The sequence below is a fragment of the Rhinoderma darwinii genome, chromosome 12 (assembly GCF_050947455.1).
Source record: "Rhinoderma darwinii isolate aRhiDar2 chromosome 12, aRhiDar2.hap1, whole genome shotgun sequence".
Classification (NCBI taxonomy): domain Eukaryota; kingdom Metazoa; phylum Chordata; class Amphibia; order Anura; family Rhinodermatidae; genus Rhinoderma; species Rhinoderma darwinii.
Window position 1 is genome coordinate 5977076 of NC_134698.1, and position 27681 is coordinate 6004756.

Genomic DNA, 27681 nt, shown 5'->3' on the forward strand with positions numbered 1-27681 from the left:
TTCCAAGTCAAAACAACATAAATGTTGAGTAGTTTCTATAATTTTTTGCTTTCTTATTTTAAGTGACCAGATATCTTATTCTCCATTCCTGTCTAAAGCTAAATGCAGAATTCTGCTGTTTTCCTTTAATCAGAGTAGTGCATTGTGGGAGCTCAGGTGACAGACATGTGACCTAACAGCTTAACAATAACAGTGTGACTGTCAAGAGGGGTGGAGCTAAACTGCTATGCGCTACCAAGGGCAGCCAGCAGAATTTTGAAAGCAGCTTTGGCTGTGAATGGAGAAAAAGACACAAATTACAGTAAAGCAAACTATTTATTAGGGATTGTACATTTTATGTCGATTTCAACGCTGGAATATTGTTCAGTAGAAGTAGGCTAAATGGGAACCATACAGGACCCTTGCAGCAGGGCAATATAGGCAGCTAAGGGCATTCATTTCCTCATTCCACCTTTAGATGGCGCACTTCCGTCTCCAAAAACATATTATATACACCGAGCAGCTAAAGAATCGATTAAACAAATAAAAATAAAAAAAATTGAATGTGGCACCATAATACATCCTGACACATCTCTGAGGTTCGGTAAGTACTGTTAATAGGTCAGTGCGGACATATCATATACATCAGTAAAATAAAAATGTTACAGTCGTTAAATCCCGACAGAAGAAAGGATTAAAAAACAACAAAAAATAATTGAAAAATGCTGCAAAAAAACGAAAAAATATATATCGTTTAAAGGTCCGACGATCCTTCTTCACCAAGCGAAGACCTTCTTGGATCAAACCATTCTCCATGGTCACGGGTGAAACTTAAAGAAGAAAAAAAAAAAAAGGTGGTAGAGCGGTCGTGGATCCCGGTAGGGCAGCGCGTGGGCTGGCGAGTTTGACCTTTTGTACCGGTTTTGAATACATGATGAGCAATTCCAGATTGCCCCCACAGCCTGAGTAGGCCCAGAGCCGGCGCGCAGGACGGAAGGAGCTGGAGGCCGAACAAAGGAGCGTGAATACGGGGGAGCAGGTCCATCTTTTCGTCAGGAGGGGGGAGGGGAGGAATAGAAAAGGGAGGCCGGCTTCTGGGAGAGAGGAGCACTTGAATGGTGACTCGGTTAATGTCTGTTCGCGGCTGCACGGCAGCTGAGCTGGGCCTCAGTCCTCATTGGGCACCTGAAGAGCAGAATATACCATAACCTGGTTACTCTCTTGCCGTTTGCCTGCAGAAACAAAACAGTTTCTGTTTTACCTATTAAGCCATAAGCGGCTCGGGCGCAGGCTTATCCTGCAAAATTAAAGGCGCTGATTAAGGGGGAAGTGCAGCCTCAGGCTTTCAGCCTGTAACGTTACAGGATCAGATCTCAGCCTAGAACAGGGGTAGTAAGGACTTTCGAGACTCCAGCGGTTGTAAAACTACAATTCCCAGCATGCCCTGACAGCCTCTGGCTGGAATAATAAAGCTTTGGGATGTCAAGGCATGCTGGGAGTTGTAGTTTCTCAACCGCTGGAGTGCTGAGCCCTGGTCTGGAAGATACTTAAAGGGGTTTTTCTGGATTTGGGAAAAGTTCTGACACTTTCTGATATAGTCTCACTACCTCTGCTGTCAGTCTGAAAACCTGTAGGATTGTGTAGACCGCATATACAACTGTAGCAAATTCCCAGCGGTGAGAAATACTAGGTCTCAGTTTCTATATGTAAACCATAAATGTTTTCATTCACTGACAGCTATCAGAAGAACGGCGAGGATTCAAAATACTAGCTATATTACAAAGTGGCAGAACTTTTTACTGTACCGTCACCACCACCATATTCTTGAGGTATACTGTACACTGTGGAGCAGGGGTGCAAACCTCGGAGGGCCGCATTGCTACTTAAAGGGGTATTCCCATCTGAGACATATAGACAGTATATGCCATAGGTAGGGGGTTCCACTTATCTGGAGAATAGGGGTCCCCCAAATCAGCACTCCAGAAAGGAAGAGTCACCTCCACTGTAGTTAATGGGAGTCACTTCATGCTTATTCACCCCGTCTCGTCCTTTCTGAACAAAGTAATCCCCGGCCGAGCGGCCTGTGTTGCGACCAAAGTCTAATGGGACACTAAACCTAAACGCCAGCTTATCTTTCCTGTGATGTTACATACAATCTATTGTTCCCTCTTATCAGCCATCTCGTACTGGAGAGTCTGACTGGAGTGCTTCAATAGGATTCTTGACAGTAAGGCCGGGTTCCCACGGGTCGGATACGCTGCGTAAATACCGCGAAGCATATCCGACCTGCAACCCGCAATAGATTCTATCCGAAAAACCGCCCCAAATTGTGGTGCGTTTTGTCGGACGTATTTTCCGCTGCAGAAAGCAGCGGTAAAAAACGATCACACTTGCCTTGGCCGTTGTTAAGGCGAAGCGTCCCTCCTGTGCAGTCCGCTCCGGCCTCCCTGGATGACGCTGCAGCCCATGTCTGTGATTGGCTGCAGCGGTCACATGGGATGCAACGTCATCCCAGGAGGCCGGACTGGACGAAGAAACGCAGACTTCTGGGTAAGTATGTTTATTTTTCTGTAGTTCTGTTTTTTTGCGGCGTAATCGCTGCGAATACGCCGCAAAAGTCACGACACTGGGCTTTCAGCTGCGGGTTTTTCATCTCCATTGAATTCAATGGGGAAAACCGCAACTAAAAATCAAGGTTCATGCTGCGGTTTTTTTCCCGCAGCGTTGGAATGAGATTTCCTGAATCTCATCTACTTTGCTGCTACTGTAAATGCTGCGGAATTTCCGCACACAATTCTGTTGCGGAAATTCCGCAGGGTTTACGCTATGTGGGAACGCGGCCTTAGTGTAGAAAAATCCCTGCAGAGACTCCTTTGGAGCCTCCGATGCAGATCTGGTCAAACTACGCGGCGCACCATCATGGAAACGCGTCAGAACCGGCACTTCCGTTTTTTTGTTCCTACGACAGAACGGAAAAACAAACTAAATGTGAACCCAGCCTTATGTAAATAAACATAAATCATTGTATAATGAAAGCTACCTAAAAGCAGAAGATACTTTGCAATTCAACTTACCACCATTTTCAAGATCTCTGCTTACTGTCAGGTCCGTACAGGAATGTTTTTTTATTCACTAATACTTCTCGCAGGGTTTGAGGGTGTGGAACCATTGTATTCATTCTAGACTATAAGCTTAATACATCAGCAGCACAAATCTCTCTCCTGTCCTGATATCTTGTTACAATGTATCAGTACAGGAGAAATCTATCGGCCTGAAAACCATTCATGTTTAGCTCACGGAGGATTGTCTGGACTGGATACAATTGTAGCAAAACCACAGGTGTGAGAGCTATTAGGTCTGTACAGGTTTTTAGCCACTGTATGTAAACAAGAATGTTACAATTCACTGACAGCAAGCAGAGATAGATCGCGAGTGGTCAGGAATTGAAGCCCTAAGTAAAGAACAGAGATGTTCTTTAAAAAAGACACAAGCAGAAACATCTGAGAGAATACTAGGTGCCCTTCTTACCGACTGTCTGCTCAATGCCAGTCTGCACCTTTACAAGCCCCATACTTACAAGCAAGGCATTTGCGTATGTTGTGGTGGTTGCCTCCAGCAGCCACAAAGGCCCATACTCCCATGCCGAGTGTGATGATGTATATAGGGATCAGGCTAGCCTCGTACCACGGGTTCAAGAACGTCTGCAAGAAAGATAAAGCGAGAGCAAAAACGTTACGAGAGGTCACTATAAAGTAGTGGTCTGCAACCTATGCCACTCCAACTGTTGTGAAAGACACGCATGAGCATGGCACTGCGCCGGACTCACCAACCCAGAGGTGATCAGGTGGCTCAAGACAATGCCCACAATGTGGAACGGTTTCCGCTTTTCACAAGCAGCAAAGAAGACGATCCCCCAGAAGGTGTGCAGGAATACAATCGCCATGGTCAGGAACGCTGCGGGGAAGCAACGGCGGATCATTAGACGCTGCGGCACTTTAACCCTCTCAGGACCAGACTCCTTTTCATTCTTACCAAATTGATATAGTTTTTGTTATGTTTTAGTACTTTAAAAACAATGTCAATGTTCGAAAGAAACCAAAATCTTTTTGCATCGCCATATTGTGACCCCCGTAACTTTATTATATTGCTGTGTACAGAGCTGGGTAAGGCGACTTTTTTTTACTACTATTTAGCCCCTCTAGGGGGCTCGAACATGCGATCATTAGATCGCTTATGCCATAGGACTTCAAGATCACAGTATTGCAGTCTATCGCAAAATCAGGGCATTGCTATTGATCCCTGCCACTGGCAATCTTCCTATAGCAGGGCTGGGAGCGTTCACAAGACCCCCAGCTGCTAGAGGAATACACCGGCTACCCGCCAACTCGCCACGTGGGAGCCGTTGACCGGCCCCGAAGCAAAAGGGGCAGTAAAAACCCGTCACATGCCGGTGGTTACATCTGACACCAGCATCTGAGGGGTTAAATGCTTGCGATCAGAAATTTTGAGCGTGCTCCATATTTAAAGACCCTTTCCCGCCGTAAACCTACAGATCAGCGACGGTAAAGGGATAAATGCCAGTAAGCTGCCATAAAGCACAGAGACATATCCCACATACCAGGGGATGACCTATATAGTCCACTGCGCTGACCGCCGCACCGTCCTTTACATATAGGGATGCCCACTCTACTCTGAGAATAGGGTCACTGAATACAGATTTTTCCGCTCCCATAGAACTCATCCAGTGTCTTACCACTAGGGGGCGGCACTGTACAACAAGGGGTCATACAGAAGAGTGAGCGATACATCCTGGACAGAGAATTTACCTGACGTTAGAAAGTAATACTGGGAATCTCCATGGACGCCCACGATGCCGGGGCCGACAGCATCTGCCAGGATATTAATAACAGAAAAGACTCCGCTGATGATCCCGAACGAGAAGCCGGACACTGCGGGAAACAGAGACAGAAGATCAGCGCGGAATCCATGAGGTTACCCCTGATCCTGCAGTCCTGGATGTGGCCGCTCACCATAAGCCATCTGCTGGATAGAGATAGGAGAGCGGCCGTCCTCGCTGATGGTGGCCAGACCCTCGTCCGCCTTCCTGCAGGACAAGAGAAGCAGCGTCAGTCATAGGGCAGAGGGGTAATGACATTTTACTTATTCTCCCTATTATCAATCCTTCCATAGAAACTGATTGAACGTCCGTTAGTCCGGCACCTGATAGTCCAGAAAGCTTTGTAATCCGGCGTGGAAAAGAAATCGCCCCCTCATTAGCAGGAATTTACCAGCGGGTCGTAGACATTTGTATCAATCTATATACAACTTTCTAAAATAGTATGCATTTCAAGATCTCTGCCTGCTGTTAGTGAATGGAAACATTTTCTGTTTACATCCAAAGGCTTAGGGTCAGTCCACACTGAGTTTTTTGCAGGGAGAAAATTCTGCCAGGAAAAATCAGCTCCGTTTTTTTGGGGGTTTTTTTTTCTGACGCGTTTTTTTTTGTTTTTGTTTCTGACGCGTTTTTTTTTACCTCTTTCTTCACAGGCAAAAGAGCAAAAAAAAGCGTCAAAAACTGCCGCGGCCGTTTTTCCCCGTCTCCTGCATTTTTTTTTCCCCGTCTCCCATTGATTTCAACTGGGTTTTTGAGGCGGAAAACGTCTGAAGACAGGTCATGTCACTTTTTGCCACTTCGTTTCTGAACGGTTTTCCTCGGAGCGGTGTACGGGCTCCATAGAGGCTCCGAGGAAAACCGATCAGAAACGAGACGGCTCAGCGCTTCTGCCGCTTCGTTTTAGAGATCGGTGGGGGTCTCAGTGCTCGGACCCCCACCGATCAAATCTTATGACATGTCAAAAGTTTTTAAAAAGTTTAATAACACTTTAAAACTCTGTCCTGCGCACAAAGCTGATGGACTTGTTACAATGTACCAGTGCATATAAAACATGTCACTGGGGAATGTCAACACTGTATACAATTGTAGCAAACCCTCAGCTGTGAGAAGTAGAAGGTGCGTACAGGTTTCTAACCTGTGGGTGTAAATAGTAAAATGTTCACATTCACTGACAGAAAGCAGAGATCTTGAAAAAGGATAAGAAAATAAATGCAAATTGAAACAAAAAGTTGCAGGTTCCTCCCCCGTACACTACGAACATTGTTCCCTGATTGGTGGACAAAAGTACAGCATTTCAAGACGGTCATAAAATCTGTCTAATATCGGCTCTTCTGATTGGCTGTGATCATTCATAGGCGGCGACTTACTTGAGTAACCTGTAGTAGCCGTATCTGAAGGCTTCCTGCAGCAGAACGGAGATGGCCGCCCCGAATATTAACAGTCCGTACTGAAGACTGGAGTCATTCCTATCACTGACCTGGACGGAGATGAACCAAACCAGAGAGGAGAAGAGGACGGACACCAACCAGAAGAAGGAGCTGCGGAGAGAGGGGGAGGGGGTCACGTCACTACACGTCTACAATGTCAATTTACGCTGCACATTCGCTTCTCTACTGTGAAGTAAAACCGCAACAAATCGCAAATGTTGCATTTTTTTGGGTCGGCGGAAACGTTGCGATTTTGCCCAAAAATTGCCAATCAGTAGGGAAAAAAAAAACAACTTTTTTTTTTACGTTTAAAATTAATAAAAAAGCCAATTCTCCCCCCCGTCATTGTCATAGCAACTCGTCCCTCCGTTCCTAGCGCAGCCCAGCCTCCTGGGATGACGTTTCATCCCATGCGACTGCTGCAGCCAATTACAGGCTGCAGTGGTCACATGGTCAGCAGCATCATCTCGGCCCGGGTAGTTAATCGAAAAAACAAAACCGAAATTCAGCGCAATGAATCTACGTCATCCTAAAAATGTCTGTTTTATCAATTCATTTCTCCCGGTTGCACCGTATCTGCACCTTCAGGACGCAGATACAGTTGAATCCAATGGTAGAGCAGGGAGCCATGAGATCACTGCTCTACCATTCACTTGTATTGATAGACATGAGGCAGTGACGTCATCGCCTGTCTGCCCGAGCTGCACAGACCAGAGGGATCTCCTCCACTCCTCGTTGGAACGGGGGGGGGTTGGGTGAGTATGTAGATTATGGGGCATTATACTGTGTGGGGGGCAGTTATGGGGCATTATACTGTGCGGGGGCAGTTATGGGGGCATTCTACTGTGCGGGGGCCGTTATGGGGCATTCTACTGTGCGGGGGCCGTTATGGGGCATTCTACTGTGCGGGGGCCGTTATGGGGCATTCTACTGTGCGGGGGTCGTTATGGGGCATTATACTGTGCGGGGGTCGTTATGGGGCATTATACTGTGCGGGGGGCAGTTATGGGGCATTATACTGTGCGGGGGGCAGTTATGGGGCATTATACTGTCGGGGGCAGTTATGGGGCATTATACTGTCGGGGGCAGTTATGGGGCATTATACTGTCGGGGGCAGTTATGGGGCATTATACTGTCGGGGGCAGTTATGGGGCATTATACTGTCGGGGGCAGTTATGGGGCATTATACTGTCGGGGGCAGTTATGGGGCATTATACTGTCGGGGGCAGTTATGGGGGCATTCTACTGTGTGGGGGCAGTTATGGGGGCATTCTACTGTGTGGGGGCAGTTATGGGGGCATTCTACTGTGTGGGGGCAGTTATGGGGGCATTCTACTGTGTGGGGGCAGTTATGGGGGCATTCTACTGTGTGGGGGCAGTTATGGGGGCATTCTACTGTGTGGGGGCAGTTATGGGGGCATTCTACTGTGTGGGGGCAGTTATGGGGGCATTCTACTGTGTGGGGGAAGTTATGGGGCATTATACTGTGTGGGGGCAGTTATGGGGGCATTATACTGTGTGGGGGCAGTTATGGGGGCATTATACTGTGTGGGGGCAGTTATGGGGGCATTATACTGTGTGGGGGCAGTTATGGGGCATTATACTGTGCGGGGGCCGTTATGGGGCATTATACTGTGCGGGGGCCGTTATGGGGCATTATACTGTGCGGGGGCAGTTATGGGGCATTATACTGTGTGGGGGCAGTTATGGGGGCATTATACTGTGTGGGGGCAGTTATGTGGGCATTATACTGTGTGGGGGCAGTTATGTGGGCATTATACTGTGTGGGGGCAGTTATGGGGGCATTATACTGTGCGGGGGTCGTTATGGGGCATTATACTGTGCGGGGGCCGATATGGGGCATTATACTGTCGGGGGCAGTTATGGGGCATTATACTGCCGGGGGCAGTTATGGGGCATTCTACTGTCGGGGGCAGTTATGGGGCATTCTACTGTGTGGGGGCAGTTATGGGGGAATTCTACTGTGTGGGGGCAGTTATGGGGGCATTCTACTGTGTGGGGGCAGTTATGGGGGCATTCTACTGTGTGGGGGCAGTTATGGGGGCATTCTACTGTGTGGGGGCAGTTATGGGGGCATTCTACTGTGTGGGGGCAGTTATGGGGGCATTCTACTGTGTGGGGGCAGTTATGTGGGCATTATACTGTGTGGGGGCAGTTATGGGGGCATTATACTGTGTGGGGGCAGTTATGGGGGCATTATACTGTGTGGGGGCAGTTATGGGGACATTATACTGTGTGGGGGCAGTTATGGGGCATTATACTGTGTGGGGGCAGTTATGGGGCATTATACTGTGTGGGGGCAGTTATGGGGCATTATACTGTGTGGGGGCAGTTATGGGGCATTATACTGTGTGGGGGCAGTTATGGGGGCATTATACTGTGTGGGGGCAGTTATGGGGCATTATACTGTGCGGGGGCCGTTATGGGGCATTATACTGTGCGGGGGCCGTTATGGGGCATTATACTGTGCGGGGGCCGTTATGGGGCATTATACTGTGCGGGGGGCAGTTATGGGGCATTATACTGTGTGGGGGCAGTTATGGGGGCATTATACTGTGTGGGGGCATTATACTGTGTGGGGGCAGTTATGGGGGCATTATACTGTGTGGGGGCAGTTATGGGGGCATTATACTGTGTGGGGGCAGTTATGGGGGCATTATACTGTGTGGGGGCAGTTATGGGGGCATTATACTGTGTGGGGGCAGTTATGGGGGCATTATACTGTGTGGGGGCAGTTATGGGGGCATTATACTGTGTGGGGGCAGTTATGGGGGCATTATACTGTGTGGGGCAGTTATGGGGGCATTATACTGTGTGGGGGCAGTTATGGGGGCATTATACTGTGTGGGGGCAGTTATGGGGGCATTATACTGTGTGGGGGCAGTTATGGGGGCATTATACTGTGTGGGGGCAGTTATGGGGGCATTATACTGTGTGGGGGCAGTTATGGGGCATTATACTGTGTGGGGGCAGTTATGGGGCATTATACTGTGTGGGGGCAGTTATGGGGCATTATACTGTGTGGGGGCAGTTATGGGGCATTATACTGTGCGGGGGCCGTTATGGGGCATTATACTGTGCGGGGGCCGTTATGGGGCATTATACTGTGCGGGGGGCAGTTATGGGGCATTATACTGTGTGGGGGCAGTTATGGGGGCATTATACTGTGTGGGGGCATTATACTGTGTGGGGGCAGTTATGGGGGCATTATACTGTGTGGGGGCAGTTATGGGGGCATTATACTGTGTGGGGCAGTTAAGGGGGCATTATACTGTGTGGGGGCAGTTATGGGGGCATTATACTGTGTGGGGGCAGTTATGGGGGCATTATACTGTGTGGGGGCAGTTATGGGGGCATTATACTGTGTGGGGGCAGTTATGGGGGCATTATACTGTGTGGGGGCAGTTATGTGGGCATTATACTGTGTGGGGGCAGTTATGGGGGCATTATACTGTGTGGGGGCAGTTATGGGGGCATTATACTGTGTGGAGGCAGTTATGGGGGCATTATACTGTGTGGGGCCGTTATGGGGCATTATATTGTGTGGGGGCCGTTATGGGGCATTATACTGTGTGGGGGCCGTTATGGGGCATTATACTGTGTGGGGGCAGTTATGGGGGCATTATACTGTGTGGGGGCAGTTATGGGGGCATTATACTGTGTGGGGGCAGTTATGGGGGCATTATACTGTGTGGGGGCAGTTATGGGGGCATTATACTGTGTGGGGTCAGTTATCGGGGCATTCTACTGTGTGGGGGCAGTTATGTGGGCATTATACTGTGTGGGGGCAGTTATGGGGGCATTATACTGTGTGGAGGCAGTTATGGGGCATTATACTGTGTGGGGGCAGTTATGGGGGCATTATACTGTGTGGAGGCAGTTATGGGGGCATTATGCTGTGTGGGGGCAGTTATGGGGCATTATACTGTGTGGGGGCAGTTATGGGGGCATTATACTGTGTGGGGGCAGTTATGGGGGCATTATACTGTGTGGGGGCAGTTATGGGGGCATTATACTGTGTGGGGGCAGTTATGGGGCATTATACTGTGTGGGGGCAGTTATGGGGCATTATACTGTGTGGGGGCAGTTATGGGGCATTATACTGTGTGGGGGCAGTTATGGGGCATTATACTGTGTGGGGGCAGTTATGGGGCATTATACTGTGTGGGGGCAGTTATGGGGGCATTATACTGTGTGTGGGCAGTTATGGGGGCATTATACTGTGTGGGGGCAGTTATGGGGGCATTATACTGTGTGGGGGCAGTTATCGGGGCATTATACTGTGTGGGGGCCGTTATGGGGCATTCTACTGTGTGGGGGCAGTTATGGGGGCATTCTACTGTGTGGGGGCAGTTATGGGGGCATTCTACTGTGTGGGGGCAGTTATGGGGGCATTCTACTGTGTGGGGGCAGTTATGGGGGCATTCTACTGTGTGGGGGCAGTTATGGGGGCATTATACTGTGTGGGGGCAGTTATTGGGGCATTATACTGTGTGGGGGCAGTTATGGGGCATTATACTGTGTGGGGGCAGTTATGGGGCATTATACTGTGTGGGGGCAGTTATGGGGCATTATACTGTGTGGGGGCAGTTATGGGGCATTATACTGTGTGGGGGCAGTTATGGGGCATTATACTGTGTGGGGGCAGTTATGGGGGCATTATACTGTGTGGGGGCAGTTATGGGGCATTATACTGTGTGGGGGCAGTTATGGGGCATTATACTGTGTGGGGGCAGTTATGGGGGCATTATACTGTGTGGGGGCAGTTATGGGGGCATTATACTGTGTGGGGGCAGTTATGGGGGCATTATACTGTGTGGGGGCAGTTATGGGGGCATTATACAGTGTGGGGGCAGTTATGGGGGCATTATACAGTGTGGGGGCAGTTATGGGGCATTATACTGTGTGGGGGCAGTTATGGGGGCATTATACTGTGCGGGGGCAGTTATGGGGCATTATACTGTGCGGGGGCAGTTATGGGGCATTATACTGTGTGGGGGCAGTTATGGGGGCATTATACTGTGTGGGGGCAGTTATGGGGCATTATACTGTGTGGGGGCAGTTATGGGGCATTATACTGTGTGGGGGCAGTTATGGGGCATTATACTGTGTGGGGGCAGTTATGGGGCATTATACTGTGTGGGGGCAGTTATGGGGCATTATACTGTGTGGGGGCAGTTATGGGGCATTATACTGTGTGGGGGCAGTTATGGGGCATTATACTGTGTGGGGGCAGTTATGGGGCATTATACTGTGTGGGGGCAGTTATGGGGGCATTATACTGTGTGGGGGCAGTTATGGGGCATTATACTGTGTGGGGGCAGTTATGGGGCATTATACTGTGTGGGGGCAGTTATGGGGGCATTATACTGTGTGGGGGCAGTTATGGGGGCATTATACTGTGTGGGGGCAGTTATGGGGGCATTATACTGTGTGGGGGCAGTTATGGGGGCATTATACAGTGTGGGGGCAGTTATGGGGCATTATACTGTGTGGGGGCAGTTATGGGGGCATTATACTGTGTGGGGGCAGTTATGGGGCATTATACTGTGCGGGGGCAGTTATGGGGCATTATACTGTGCGGGGGCAGTTATGGGGCATTATACTGTGCGGGGGCAGTTATGGGGCATTATGCTGTGTGGGGGCAGTTATGGGGACATTATACTGTGTGGGGGCAGTTATGGGGGCATTATACTGTGTGGGGGCAGTTATGGGGCATTATACTGTGTGGGGGCAGTTATGGGGCATTATACTGTGTGGGGGCAGTTATGGGGCATTATACTGTGTGGGGGCAGTTATGGGGCATTATACAGTGTGGGGGCAGTTATGGGGCATTATACTGTGTGGGGGCAGTTATGGGGGCATTATACTGTGTGGGGGCAGTTATGGGGACATTATACTGTGTGGGGGCAGTTATGGGGCATTATACTGTGTGGGGGCAGTTATGGGGCATTATACTGTGTGGGGGCAGTTATGGGGCATTATACTGTGTGGGGGCAGTTATGGGGCATTATACTGTGTGGGGGCAGTTATGGGGACATTATACTGTGTGGGGGCAGTTATGGGGCATTATACTCTGTGGGGGCAGTTATGGGGCATTATACTGTGTGGGGGCAGTTATGGGGGCATTATACTGTGTGGGGGCAGTTATGGGGGCATTATACTGTGTGGGGGCAGTTATGGGGGCATTATACTGTGTGGGGGCAGTTATGGGGGCATTATACTGTGTGGGGGCAGTTATGGGGGCATTATACTGTGTGGGGGCAGTTATGGGGGCATTATACTGTGTGGAGGCAGTTATGGGGCATTATACTGTGTGGGGGCAGTTATGGGGCATTATACTGTGTGGGGGCAGTTATGGGGGCATTATACTGTGTGGGGGCAGTTATGGGGGCATTATACTGTGTGGGGGCAGTTATGGGGCATTATACTGTGTGGGGGCAGTTATGGGGCATTATACTGTGTGGGGGCAGTTATGGGGGCATTATACTGTGTGGGGGCAGTTATGGGGCATTATACTGTGTGGGGGCAGTTATGGGGCATTATACTGTGTGGGGGCAGTTATGGGGACATTATACTGTGTGGGGGCAGTTATGGGGCATTATACTCTGTGGGGGCAGTTATGGGGCATTATACTGTGTGGGGGCATTATACTGTGTGGGGGCAGTTATGGGGGCATTATACTGTGTGGGGGCAGTTATGGGGGCATTATACTGTGTGGGGGCAGTTATGGGGGCATTATACTGTGTGGGGGCAGTTATGGGGGCATTATACTGTGTGGGGGCAGTTATGGGGCATTATACTGTGTGGGGGCAGTTATGGGGGCATTATACTGTGTGGGGGCAGTTATGGGGCATTATACTGTGTGGGGGCAGTTATGGGGCATTATACTGTGTGGGGGCAGTTATGGGGACATTATACTGTGTGGGGGCAGTTATGGGGCATTATACTCTGTGGGGGCAGTTATGGGGCATTATACTGTGTGGGGGCAGTTATGGGGGCATTATACTGTGTGGGGGCAGTTATGGGGGCATTATACTGTGTGGGGGCAGTTATGGGGGCATTATACTGTGTGGGGGCAGTTATGGGGGCATTATACTGTGTGGGGGCAGTTATGGGGCATTATACTGTGTGGGGGCAGTTATGGGGGCATTATACTGTGTGGGGGCAGTTATGGGGCATTATACTGTGCTGGGGCAGTTATAGGGGCATTATATTGTAAGGGGGAAGTTATGGGGGTATATTATATAGTAGTATAATGCAGGCTCAGGGAATGAATATTAATTCAATGGTGTAGTATGCAAATAGGGGGCGTGACATGTAAAAAGAGGTGTGACCTAAATCATAATTCATTAACCGTAATCGAGGTCACATGTTCAATTAATTTTGATTTCGGTCATAATCGCCCAGCCCTACATCATCCCAGGAGGCCGGGTTTGCGCTCAGAACAGAGGGACGCGTTGCGATGACAATGACCGGGGGTTAAAGGGTAACTAAAAGTTCAAGAAACTTCTGACATGTCATAGTGACATGTCGGAAATTTTGATTGGTGGGGGTCCGGGCACTGAGACACTGAGACCCCCACTAATCGCTAGAATAGCACCGTTTCTGCAGCGGAGACTCCGGATGGAAATCTGCTCCACAATTTAGGGCGGTTTTCAGGCCGGGATGCCTGCGGCTCTTAGGTCGGATACGCTGTAAACTTCTACGCGGCGTATCCGACCCATGGGAACACAGCCTAGAGGGGGCTAGTATATTAGGAAGTCACAGAACCTTTCCCAAGGGGGGAACACACCGGCATTAAACCGGAGTACGACGGAGCGAGAAGCTCCAAATTTATTATTACGCCCACAAATCGTTGTGAACCTGTTAATAAAATTCCCTTTTTTCCCCCAGGATCTCCACTTGCTGTCAGTGAATGAGACCATAACTTGTGTTTCCATTCACGGACAGTAAGCAGGGGTTTTGAAAACGGCGAGGAATTGAAATGCAATGATGAACAAGTGACAGGACATTGCATCTCGGGCAGCTGCGTTGATCAGGATGGAGACGCAGCTTCTCCGTGTACCGGGAATACAGCAGCTGGACAGCCACAGGTTGAGGAACATTACCATACACCCCAGTCTGCTAGATCATTGGATCCAGCACAATCCTCTGCTGAAATACTCAGTGCTGCTGTGAAGCCCTGCTCCTCTGACCATGACGCTTCCGCATCACATGCAGCTGTGTTCTCACTAACATCACATGAGTGGATACGTCATTGCCCCTCCTCCGAAAAAAATATATAAACAGTCATTTCCTGAAATACACTGTGCTGCTGTGAGGCCCTGCTCCTTTTACTTGTACCCACACGGGGATACTTCCCCATCACATGCCACTCTGTCCCCACTATTATCAGGAGGGCATAAGTCATTGCCCTATAACCCCCCCCCCAAAAAAACATATATATAACACTCCTTTCCTGAAATACACTGTGCTGCTGTGCACACTGCTCTTTCCACTTGCATCCATTCTTCTCCTTATGACACTATCCCATTACATACAGCGACGTCCTGATTAACTTTAACCCACTAAGTGATACACATATTTTACTCCTGAAATACTATGTGCTGCTGTGGGCACGGCTTCGTCCTCTGTGACAACTGTCCTCACGTTAAACACCTAGTGCACTGCAGACACATTAGCTCGCTAGATAACTAGTCCCTACCAAGGACACAAAGCAAAAAGGGTGCCCTGGCCCACAGCCTGGTATAGAGCCCCAGAATGATAGAAGCGTCATACCCGGCCACCAGGATGATAACTCTGAGCGGATCTCCGGCGATAGTCAGGATAAACAGCGAAAAAGCCGGCCCGAAGGCCACAAAGGTGCAACCGAAAAAGACGGCCAGCCCCATCTTCCCGGAGCGCCACTTCCGCCTCCCCTGTACGGAGGCCGACTAGGACATGGTACAAACAAAGCGCGTCTCTGCGGAGTCACGTAGCGTGCGTCGTTCCAAGGCATGCCGGGAGTTGTAGTCCAGCGCTGACTGGATTTTAGGCGGTTAGTGAAGAGACGCGCTGCAGGCGGGTGAGACCCGCTTGTGTGTGATTATAGGAATATTTTTTATAAGTATAAAATCCAATTCACTAACATTGCACAACACAAATTCACTTTATTTGGGGTCCTCACGTCACACAATGGGGTTCAGGGAGTTATTTGGGTACAATTGTATATTGAGGCCATGTGAATCTGTTCTTAGATTTATCCCTGTAATGACCTCCATTTACTGTGTGGAAAAAAATGGCGTCCGGCCTCAGCGCCATATTTATAAACACCCCGTGTTCCCATAAAACTGGAAAACCCCTTTAATGGACAGTCACGTGTCTAAGAAATTGTGACCCCCTAATAATTCCTGTCTACTATCCCCCCCATAAGCTGCGGAGAGCCCTTTTTATTCCTCGTCGCAATACGCTGGATCGGTGATCCTCGAGCATATAGACCTCGTTACACCAAGCGAATATAAACCTCGTATCCGACGTGCGCCTCGTAACATTGCGTACGTGTGTCTCATCCCATCTTTTTCCATTGTCAGCACGGCCATCTTGGCGAGAAATTTACGGTACAAGAGTACGACGCTTCTGGACCGCCGCGTCATAATGTCCCATGTAAGTCATATAATTGTTTTTATGTGTAACTCTATAGTGAACCTTCCTATATTGTATGAATCGGTTTTGTAAAATTTATATTTTTATTCTGAATATTTTTCTAAATCACAGACATAAAAGGGATATACCCAGAATTGAGAATTATCACCTATCCGCAGGGACCCCCACCAATCCCTGAACCCCTCATTCCTACTAACTGTTCGACCGAAGTGGGAAAATCCTAAATTCAGCGGCGGTCCTGCATGTAGTGAGGAATGAGGGGCCCCTGATCTTGTGATCGGTGGGGAATACAGCCATGAAATGATTATCACCTATCCTGTAATTAATGGATAATTGTCGATTCAGGAAAAACCACCTTAATATCCCCTATAATAAAGTTATACATTCTCTGTTATAGTTATAATACTGCCCCCTATGTGCAAGAATATAACTACTATAATACTGCCCCCTATATACAAGAATATAACTACTATAATACTGCCCCCTATATACAAGAATATAACTACTATAATACTGCTCTATATACAAGAATATACCTACTATAATACTGCCCCTATATACAAGAATATAACTACTATAATACTGCCCCCTATATACAAGAATATAACTACTATAATACTGCCCCTATATACAAGAATATAACTACTATAATACTGCTCCTATATACAAGAATATAATTACTATAATACTGCCGCTATATACAAGAATATAACTACTATAATACTGCCCCTATATACAAGAATATAACTACTATATTACTGTCCCTATATACAAGAATATAACTACTATAATACTGCTCTATATACAAGAATATAACTACTATAATACTGCCCCTATATACAAGAATATAACTACTATAATACTGCCCCCTATATACAAGAATATAACTACTATAATACTGCCCCCTTATATACAAGAATATAACTACTATAATACTGCCCCTATATACAAGAATATAACTACTATAATACTGCCCCTATATACAAGAATATAACTACTATAATACTGCCCCTATATACAAGAATATAACTACTATAATACTGCTCCCTATATACAAGAATATAACTACTATAATACTGCCCCCTATGTACAAGAATATATCTACTATAATACTGCCCTCTATGTACAAGAATATAACTACTATAATACTGCCCCTATATACAAGAATATACCTACTATAATACTGCCCCTATATACAAGAATATAACTACTATAATACTGCCCCCTATCTACAAGAATATAACTACTATAATACTGCTCCTATATACAAGAATATAACTACTATAATACTGCCCCTTATATACAAGAATATAACTACTATAATACTGCTCCTATATACAAGAATGTAACTACTATAATACTGTCCTCTATATACAAGAATATATCTACTATAATACTGCCCTCTATGTACAAGAATATAACTACTATAATACTGCTCCTATATACAAGAATATACCTACTATAATACTGCCCCTATATACAAGAATATAACTACTATAATACTGCCCCTATATACAAGAATATAACTACTATAATACTGCTCCCTATATACAAGAATATAAATACTATAATACTGCCCCCTATATGCAAGAATATAACTACTATAATACTGCTCCTATATACAAGAATATAACTACTATAATACTGCCCCTATATACAAGAATATAACTACTATAATACTGCCTCCTATATACAAGAATATAACTACTATAATACTGCTCCTATACACAAGAATATAACTACTATAATACTGCCCCTATATACAAGAATATAACTACTATAATACTGCTCTATATACAAGAATATAACTACTATAATACTGCCCCTATATACAAGAATATAACTACTATAATACTGCCCCCTATATACAAGAATATAACTACTATAATACTGCCCCCTATATACAAGAATATAACTACTATAATACTGCCCCTATATACAAGAATATAACTACTATAATACTGCCCTCTATGTACAAGAATATATCTACTATAATACTGCCCTCTATGTACAAGAATATAACTACTATAATACTGCCCCTATATACAAGAATATACCTACTATAATACTGCCCCTATATACAAGAATATAACTACTATAATACTGCCCTCTATGTACAAGAATATATCTACTATAATACTGCCCTCTATGTACAAGAATATAACTACTATAATACTGCTCCTATATACAAGAATATAACTACTATAATACTGCTCCCTATATACAAGAATATAACTGCTATAATACTGCTCCTATATACAAGAATAGAACTACTATAATACTGCTCCTATATACAAGAATATAACTACTATAATACTGCTCCTATATACAAGAATATAACTACTATAATACTGCCCCCTATATACAGGAATATAACTGCTATAATACTGCCCCCTATATACAAGACTATAACTACTATAATACTGCTCTATATACAAGAATATACCTACTATAATACTGCCCCTACATACAAGAATATAACTACTATAATACTGCCCTCTATGTACAAGAATATATCTACTATAATACTGCTCCCTATATACAAGAATATATCTACTATAATACTGCCCCCTATATACAAGAATATAACTACTATAATACTGCCCTCTATGTACAAGAATATAACTACTATAATACTACCCCCTATGTGCAATAATATAACTACTATAATACTGCCCCCTATATACAAGAATATAACTACTATAATACTGCCCCCTATATACAAGAATATAACTACTATAATACTGCCCCCTATATACAAGAATATACCTACTATAATACTGCTCCCTATATACAAGAATATAACTACTATAATACTGCTCCAATATACAAGAATATAACTACTATAATACTGCCCCTATATACAAGAATATACCTACTATAATACTGCCCCCTATATACAAGAATATATCTACTATAATACTGCCCTCTATGTACAAGAATATAACTACTATAATACTACCCCCTATGTGCAATAATATAACTACTATAATACTGCCCCTATATACAAGAATATAACTTCTATAATACTGCCCCCTATATACAAGAATATAACTACTATAATACTGCCCCTATATACAAGAATATACCTACTATAATACTGCCCCCTATATACAAGAATATATCTACTATAATACTGCCCTCTATGTACAAGAATATAACTACTATAATACTACCCCCTATGTGCAATAATATAACTACTATAATACTGCCCCTATATACAAGAATATAACTACTATAATACTGCCCTCTATATACAAGAATATAACTACTATAATACTGCCCCTATATACAAGAATATAACTACTATAATACTGCCCCCTATGTGCAAGAATATAACTACTATAATACTGCCCCCTATATACAAGAATATAACTACTATAATACTGCTCTATATACAAGAATATACCTACTATAATACTGCCCCCTATATACAAGAATATATCTACTATAATACTGCCCTCTATGTACAAGAATATAACTACTATAATACTGCTCCTATATACAAGAATATAACTACTATAATACTGCCCCCTATATACAGGAATATAACTGCTATAATACTGCCCCTATATACAAGAATATAACTACTATAATACTGCTCTATATACAAGAATATACCTACTATAATACTGCCCCCTATATACAAGAATATATCTACTATAATACTGCCCTCTATGTACAAGAATATAACTACTATAATACTACCCCCTATGTGCAATAATATAACTACTATAATACTGCTCCTATATACAAGACTATACTATAATACTGCCCCCTATATACAAGAATATAACTACTATAATACTGCTCCTATATACAACAATATAACTACTATAATACTGCTCCTATATACAACAATATAACTACTATACTACCCCTATATACAAGAATATAACTACTATAATACTGCCCCCTATATACAAGAATATAACTACTATAATACTGCCCCCTACATACAAGAATATAACCACTATAATACTGCCCCTATATACAAGAATATAACTACTATAATACTGCCCCCTATATACAAGAATATAACTACTATAATACTGCTCTATATACAAGAATATACCTACTATAATACTGCCCACTATATACAAGAATATATCTACTATAATACTGCCCTCTATGTACAAGAATATAACTACTATAATACTGCTCCTATATACAAGAATATAACTACTATAATACTGCCCCTATATACAAGAATATAACTACTATAATACTGCCCCTATATACAAGAATATAACTACTATAATACTGCCCCCTATGTGCAATAATATAACTACTATAATACTGCTCCTATATACAGGAATATAACTGCTATAATACTGCCCCCTATATACAAGAATATAACTACTATAATACTGCTCTATATACAAGAATATACCTACTATAATACTGCCCCTATATACAAGAATATATCTACTATAATACTGCCCTCTATGTACAAGAATATAACTACTATAATACTACCCCCTATGTGCAATAATATAACTACTATAATACTGCCCCCTATATACAAGAATATAACTACTATAATACTGCTCTATATACAAGAATATACCTACTATAATACTGCCCCCTATATACAAGAATATATCTACTATAATACTGCCCTCTATGTACAAGAATATAACTACTATAATACTACCCCCTATGTGCAATAATATAACTACTATAATACTGCCCCTATATACAAGAATATAACTTCTATAATACTGCCCCTATATACAAGAATATAACTACTATAATACTGCCCTCTATATACAAGAATATAACTACTATAATACTGCCCCTATATACAAGAATATAACTACTATAATACTGCCCCCTATGTGCAAGAATATAACTACTATAATACTGCCCCCTATATACAAGAATATAACTACTATAATACTGCTCTATATACAAGAATATACCTACTATAATACTGCCCCCTATATACAAGAATATATCTACTATAATACTGCCCTCTATGTACAAGAATATAACTACTATAATACTACCCCCTATGTGCAATAATATAACTACTATAATACTGCCCCTATATACAAGAATATAACTACTATAATACTGCCCTCTATATACAAGAATATAACTACTATAATACTGCCCCTATATACAAGAATATAACTACTATAATACTGCCCCCTATATACAAGAATATAACTACTATAATACTGCTCCTATATACAGGAATATAACTACTATAATACTGCCCCCTACATACAAGAATATAACCACTATAATACTGCCCCTATATACAAGAATATAACTACTATAATACTGCCCCCTACATACAAGAATATAACCACTATAATACTGCCCCTATATACAAGAATATAACTACTATAATACTGCCCCCATATACAAGAATATAACTACTATAATACTGCTCCTATATACAAGAATATAACTACTATAATACTGCCCCTATATACAAGAATATAACTACTATAATACTGCCCCTATATACAAGACTATAACTACTATAATACTGCTCCTATATACAAGAATATAACTCCTATAATACTGCCCCTATATACAAGAATATAACTAATATAATACTGCTCCTATATACAAGAATAGAACTACTATAATACTCCCCCCTATATACAAGAATAGAACTACTATAATTCTGCTCCTATATACAAGACTATACTATAATACTGCCCCCTATATACAAGAATATAACTACTATAATACTGCTCCTATATACAACAATATAACTACTATAATACTGCTCCTATATACAACAATATAACTACTATAATACTACCCCCTATATACAAGAATATAACTACTATAATACTGCCCCCTATATACAAGAATATAACTACTATAATACTGCTCCTATATACAAGAATATAACCACTATAATACTGCCCCTATATACAAGAATATAACTTCTATAATACTGCCCCTATATACAAGAATATAACTACTATAATACTGCCCTCTATATACAAGAATATAACTACTATAATACTGCCCCCTATATACAAGAATATAACTACTATAATACTGCCCCTATATACAAGAATATAACTACTATAATACTGCCCCCATATACAAGAATATAACTACTATAATACTGCTCCTATATACAAGAATATAACTACTATAATACTGCCCCTATATACAAGAATATAACTACTATAATACTGCTCCTATATACAAGAATATAACTCCTATAATACTGCCCCTATATACAAGAATATAACTAATATAATACTGCCCCTATATACAAGAATATAACTACTATAATACTGCTCCTATATACAAGAATATAACTACTATAATACTGCTCCTATATACAAGAATATAACTACTATAATACTGCTCCTATATACAAGAATATAACTACTATAATACTGCTCCTATATACAAGAATATAACTACTATAATACTGCTCCTATATACAAGAATAGAACTACTATAATACTCCCCCCTATATACAAGAATATAACTACTGTAATACTGCCCCCATATACAAGAATAGAACTACTATAATACTGCTCCTATATACAAGACTATACTATAATACTGCCCCCTATATACAAGAATATAACTACTATAATACTGCTCCTATATACAAGAATATAACTACTATAATACTGCTCCTATATACAAGAATATAACTACTTTAATACTACCCCCTATATACAAGAATATAACTACTATAATACTGCCCCCTATATACAAGAATATAACTACTATAATACTGCCCCCTATATACAAGAATATAACTACTATAATACTGCTCCTATATACAAGAATATAACCACTATAATACTGCTCCCTATATACAAGAATATAACTACTATAATACTGCCCTCCTATATACAAGAATATAACTAATATAATACTGCTCCTATATACAAGAATATAACTACTATAATACTGCTCCTATATACAAGAATATAACCACTATAATACTGCTCCCTATATACAAGAATATAACTACTATAATACTGCCTTCCTATATACAAGAATATAACTACTATAATACTGCACCCTATATACAAGAATATAACTACTATAATACTGCCCCCTATATACAAGAATATAACTACTATAATACTGCCCCTATATACAAGAATATAACTACTATAATACTGCCCCCATATACAAGAATATAACTACTATAATACTGCTCCTATATACAAGAATATAACTACTATAATACTGCCCCTATATACAAGAATATAACTACTATAATACTGCTCCTATATACAAGAATATAACTACTATAATACTGCCCCTATATACAAGAATATAACTAATATAATACTGCCCCTATATACAAGAATATAACTACTATAATACTGCTCCTATATACAAGAATATAACTACTATAATACTGCTCCTATATACAAGAATAGAACTACTATAATACTGCTCCTATATACAAGAATATAACTACTATAATACTGCTCCTATATACAAGAATAGAACTACTATAATACTGCTCCTATATACAAGAATAGAACTACTATAATACTCCCCCCTATATACAAGAATATAACTACTGTAATACTGCCCCCATATACAAGAATAGAACTACTATAATACTGCTCCTATATACAAGACTATACTATAATACTGCCCCCATATACAAGAATATAACTACTATAATACTGCTCCCTATATACAAGAATATAACTACTATAATACTACCCCCTATATACAAGAATATAACTACTATAATACTGCCCCAATGTACAAGAATATAACTACTATAATACTGCCCCCTATATACAAGAATATAACTACTATAATACTGCTCCTATATACAAGAATATAACTACTATAATACTGCCCCAATGTACAAGAATATAACTACTATAATACTGCTCCTATATACAAGAATATAACTACAACAATACTGCTCCCTATATACAAGAATATAACTACTATAATACTGCTCCTATATACAAGAATATAACTACAATAATACTGCTCCCTATATACAAGAATATAACTACTATAATACTGCTCCTATATACAAGAATATAACTACTATAATACTGCCCCTATATACAAGAATATAACTACTATAATACTGCCCCTATATACAAGGATATAACTACTATAATACTGCTCCCTATTTACAAGAATATAACTACTATAATACTGCCCCTATATACAAGAATATAATTACTATAATACTGCCCCATATACACAAGAATATAACTCCTATAATACTGCCTCCTATATACAAGAATATAACTACTATAATACTGCCCCCTATATACAAGAATATAACTACTATAATACTGCCCCTATATACAAGAATATAACTACTATAATACTGCCCCCTATATACAAGAATATAACTACTATAATACTGCTCCCTATTTACAAGAATATAACTACTATAATACTGCCCCTATATACAAGAATATAACTACTATAATACTGCCCCATATACACAAGAATATAACTCCTATAATACTGCCTCCTATATACAAGAATATAACTACTATAATACTGCCCCCTATATACAAGAATATAACTACTATAATACTGCTCCTATATACAAGAATATAACTACTATAATACTGCCCCTATATACAAGAATATAATTACTATAATACTGCTCCCTATATACAAGAATATAACTACTATAATACTGCCCCTATATACAAGAATATAATTACTATAATACTGCTCCCTATATACAAGAATATAACTACTATAATACTGCCCCTATATACATGAATATAACTACTATAATACTTCCCCATATACATGAATATAACTACTATAATACTGCCTCCTATATACAAGAATATAACTACTATAATACTGCCCCCTATGTACAAGAATATAACTACTATAATACTGTCTCCTATATACAAGAATATAACTACTATAATACTGCCCCCTATATACAAGAATATAACTACTATAATACTGCTCCTATATACAAGAATATAACTACTATAATACTGCACCCTATATACAAGAATAAAACTACTATAATACTGCACCCTATATACAAGAATATAACTACAATAATACTGCCCCATATACATGAATATAACTACTATAATACTGCCTCCTATATACAAGAATATAACTACTATAATACTGCCCCCTATGTACAAGAATATAACTACTATAATACTGCCTCCTATATACAAGAATATAACTACTATAATACTGCCCCCTATATACAAGAATATAACTACTATAATACTGCTCCTATATACAAGAATATAATTACCTTAATACTGCCCCTATATACAAGAATATAACTACTATAATACTGCTCCTATATACAAGAATATAACTACTATAATACTGCCCCCTATATACAAGAATATAACTACTATAATACTGTCCCCCTATATACAAGAATATAACTACTATAATACTGCCCCTATATACAAGAATATAACTACTATAATACTGCCCCTATATACAAGAATATAACTACTATAATACTGCCCCCTATATACAAGAATATAACTACTATAATACTGCCCCCTATATACAAGAATATAACTACTATAATACTGCTCCTATATACAAGAATATAACTACTATAATACTGCCCCCTATATAAAGGAATATAACTACTATAATACTGCCCCTATATACAAGAATATAACTACTATAATACTGCTCCTATATACAAGAATATAACTACTATAATACTGCCCCCTATATACAAGAATATAACTACTATAATACTGTCCCCCTATATACAAGAATATAACTACTATAATACTGCCCCATATACATGAATATAACTACTATAATACTGCCCCATATACAAGAATATAACTACTATAATACTGCCCCCTATATACAAGAATATAACTCCTATAATACTGCCTCCTATATACAAGAATATAACTACTATAATACTGCCCCCTATGTACAAGAATATAACTACTATAATACTGCCTCCTATATACAAGAATATAACTACTATAATACTGCCCCCTATATACAAGAATATAACTACTATAATACTGCTCCTATATACAAGAATATAACTACTATAATACTGCACCCTATATACAAGAATAAAACTACTATAATACTGCACCCTATATACAAGAATAAAACTACTATAATACTGCACCCTATATACAAGAATATAACTACAATAATACTGCCCCATATACATGAATATAACTACTATAATACTGCTCCCTATATACAAGAATATAACTACTATAATACTGCTCCTATATACAAGAATATAATTGCTATAATACTGCCCCCTATATATAAGAATATAATTACGATAATACTGCCCCCTATATACAAGAATATAACTACTATAATACTGCCCCTATATACAAGAATATAACTACTATAATGCTGACCCCCTATATACAAGAATATAACTACTATAATACTGCACCTATATACAAGAATATAACTACTATAATACTGCACCTATATACAAGAATATAACTACTATAATACTGCTCCCTATATACAAGAATATAACTACTATAATACTGCCCTCTATATACAAGAATATAACTACTATAATACTGCTCCTATATACAGGAATATAACTACTATAATACTGCTCCTATATACAAGAATAGAACTACTATAATACTGCCCCCTATATACAAGAATATAACTACTATAATACTGCCCCTATATACAAGAATATAACTACTATAATACTGCTCCTATATACAGGAATATAACTACTATAATGCTGCTCCTATATACAAGAATATAACTACTATAATACTGCACCTATATACAAGAATATAACTACTATAATACTGCTCCCTATATACAAGAATATAACTACTATAATACTGCCCTCTATATACAAGAATATAACTACTATAATACTGCTCCTATATACAAGAATATAACTACTATAATACTGCCCCCTATATACAAGAATATAACTACTATAATACTGCCCCCTACAGTGTTGGAAATAAGTATTTGATCCCTTGCTGATTTTGTAAGTTTGCCCACTGTCAAAGACATGAACAGTCTATAATTTTTAGGCTAGGTTAATTTTACCAGTGAGAGATAGATTATATATAAAAAATTAAAAAAAATCACATTGTCAAAATTATATATATTTATTTGCATTGTGCACAGAGAAATAAGTATTTGATCCCTTTGGCAAACAAGACTTAATACTTGGTGGCAAAACCCTTGTTGGCAAGCACAGCAGTCCGACGTTTTTTGTAGTTGATGATGAGGTTTGCACACATGTTAGATGGAATTTTGGCCCACTCCTCTTTGCAGATCATCTGTAAATCATTAAGATTTCGAGGCTGTCGCTTGGCAACTCGGATCTTCAGCTCCCTCCATAAGTTTTCGATGGGATTACGGTCTGGAGACTGGCTAGGCCACTCCATGACCTTAATGGGCTTCTTTTTGAGCCTCTCCTTTGTTGCCTTGGCTGTATGTTTCGGGTCATTGTCATGCTGTAAGACCCAGCCACGAGCCATTGTTAATGTCCTGGTGGAGGGAAGGAGGTTGTCACTCAGGATTTGACGGTACATGGCTCCATCCATTCTCCCATTGATGCGGTGAAGTAGTCCTGTGCCCTTAGCAGAGAAACATCCCCAAAACATAATGTTTCCACCTCCATGCTTGACAGTGGGGACGGTGTTCTTTGGGTCATAGGCAGCATTTCTCTTCCTCCAAACACGACGAGTTGCGTTAATGCCAAAGAGCTAAATTTTAGTCTCATCTGACCAC

The 27681-nt window shown here is 41.3% G+C and overlaps 1 protein-coding gene and 1 long non-coding RNA gene across 4 annotated transcripts in view; one reads left to right on the forward strand and one right to left on the reverse strand.

Moving 5' to 3' along the window:
- Nucleotides 1-574: 574 nt before the first annotated feature.
- Nucleotides 575-15266, reverse strand: APH1A (aph-1A gamma-secretase subunit). 2 transcript variants are annotated; one of them, XM_075843717.1, is made up of 7 exons: nucleotides 15103-15266; nucleotides 6241-6411; nucleotides 5010-5083; nucleotides 4806-4928; nucleotides 3806-3933; nucleotides 3557-3680; nucleotides 575-1164 (listed from the first exon to the last, which is right to left on the reverse strand). In XM_075843717.1, exons 1-7 carry the CDS (start codon nucleotides 15213-15215, stop codon nucleotides 1154-1156), a joined length of 744 nt encoding a protein of 247 aa, XP_075699832.1. In that variant the 5' UTR covers nucleotides 15216-15266; the 3' UTR covers nucleotides 575-1153. The 2 variants fall into 2 exon arrangements, with proteins under 2 accessions (XP_075699832.1, XP_075699831.1); XM_075843716.1 differs by having other exon boundaries at nucleotides 575-1211.
- LOC142664562 (uncharacterized) overlaps nucleotides 15169-27681 on the forward strand; it is a 143662-nt gene continuing 131149 nt past the window's right edge. The window contains exons 1-2 of one of the 2 annotated variants that reach the window (XR_012851318.1): nucleotides 15169-15388; nucleotides 15894-15966. This is a non-coding gene — a long non-coding RNA (uncharacterized LOC142664562). The remainder of the gene's footprint in view (nucleotides 15389-15893; nucleotides 15967-27681) is intronic. The other variant, XR_012851317.1, reaches the window with a different exon arrangement.

Excerpts from the sequence above, each read along its gene's own strand:
- APH1A (XM_075843716.1), bottom strand. The coding sequence starts at position 15,215 with ATGGGGCTGGCCGTCTTTTTCGGTTGCACCTTTGTGGCCTTCGGGCCG. Across the intron at positions 5,084-6,240 it reads GGCTACTACAGGTTACTCAA|GAAGGCGGACGAGGGTCTGG; the intron begins GTAAGTCGCCGC and ends CTTGTCCTGCAG. Across the intron at positions 4,929-5,009 it reads TATCCAGCAGATGGCTTATG|TGTCCGGCTTCTCGTTCGGG; the intron begins GTGAGCGGCCAC and ends TGTTTCCCGCAG.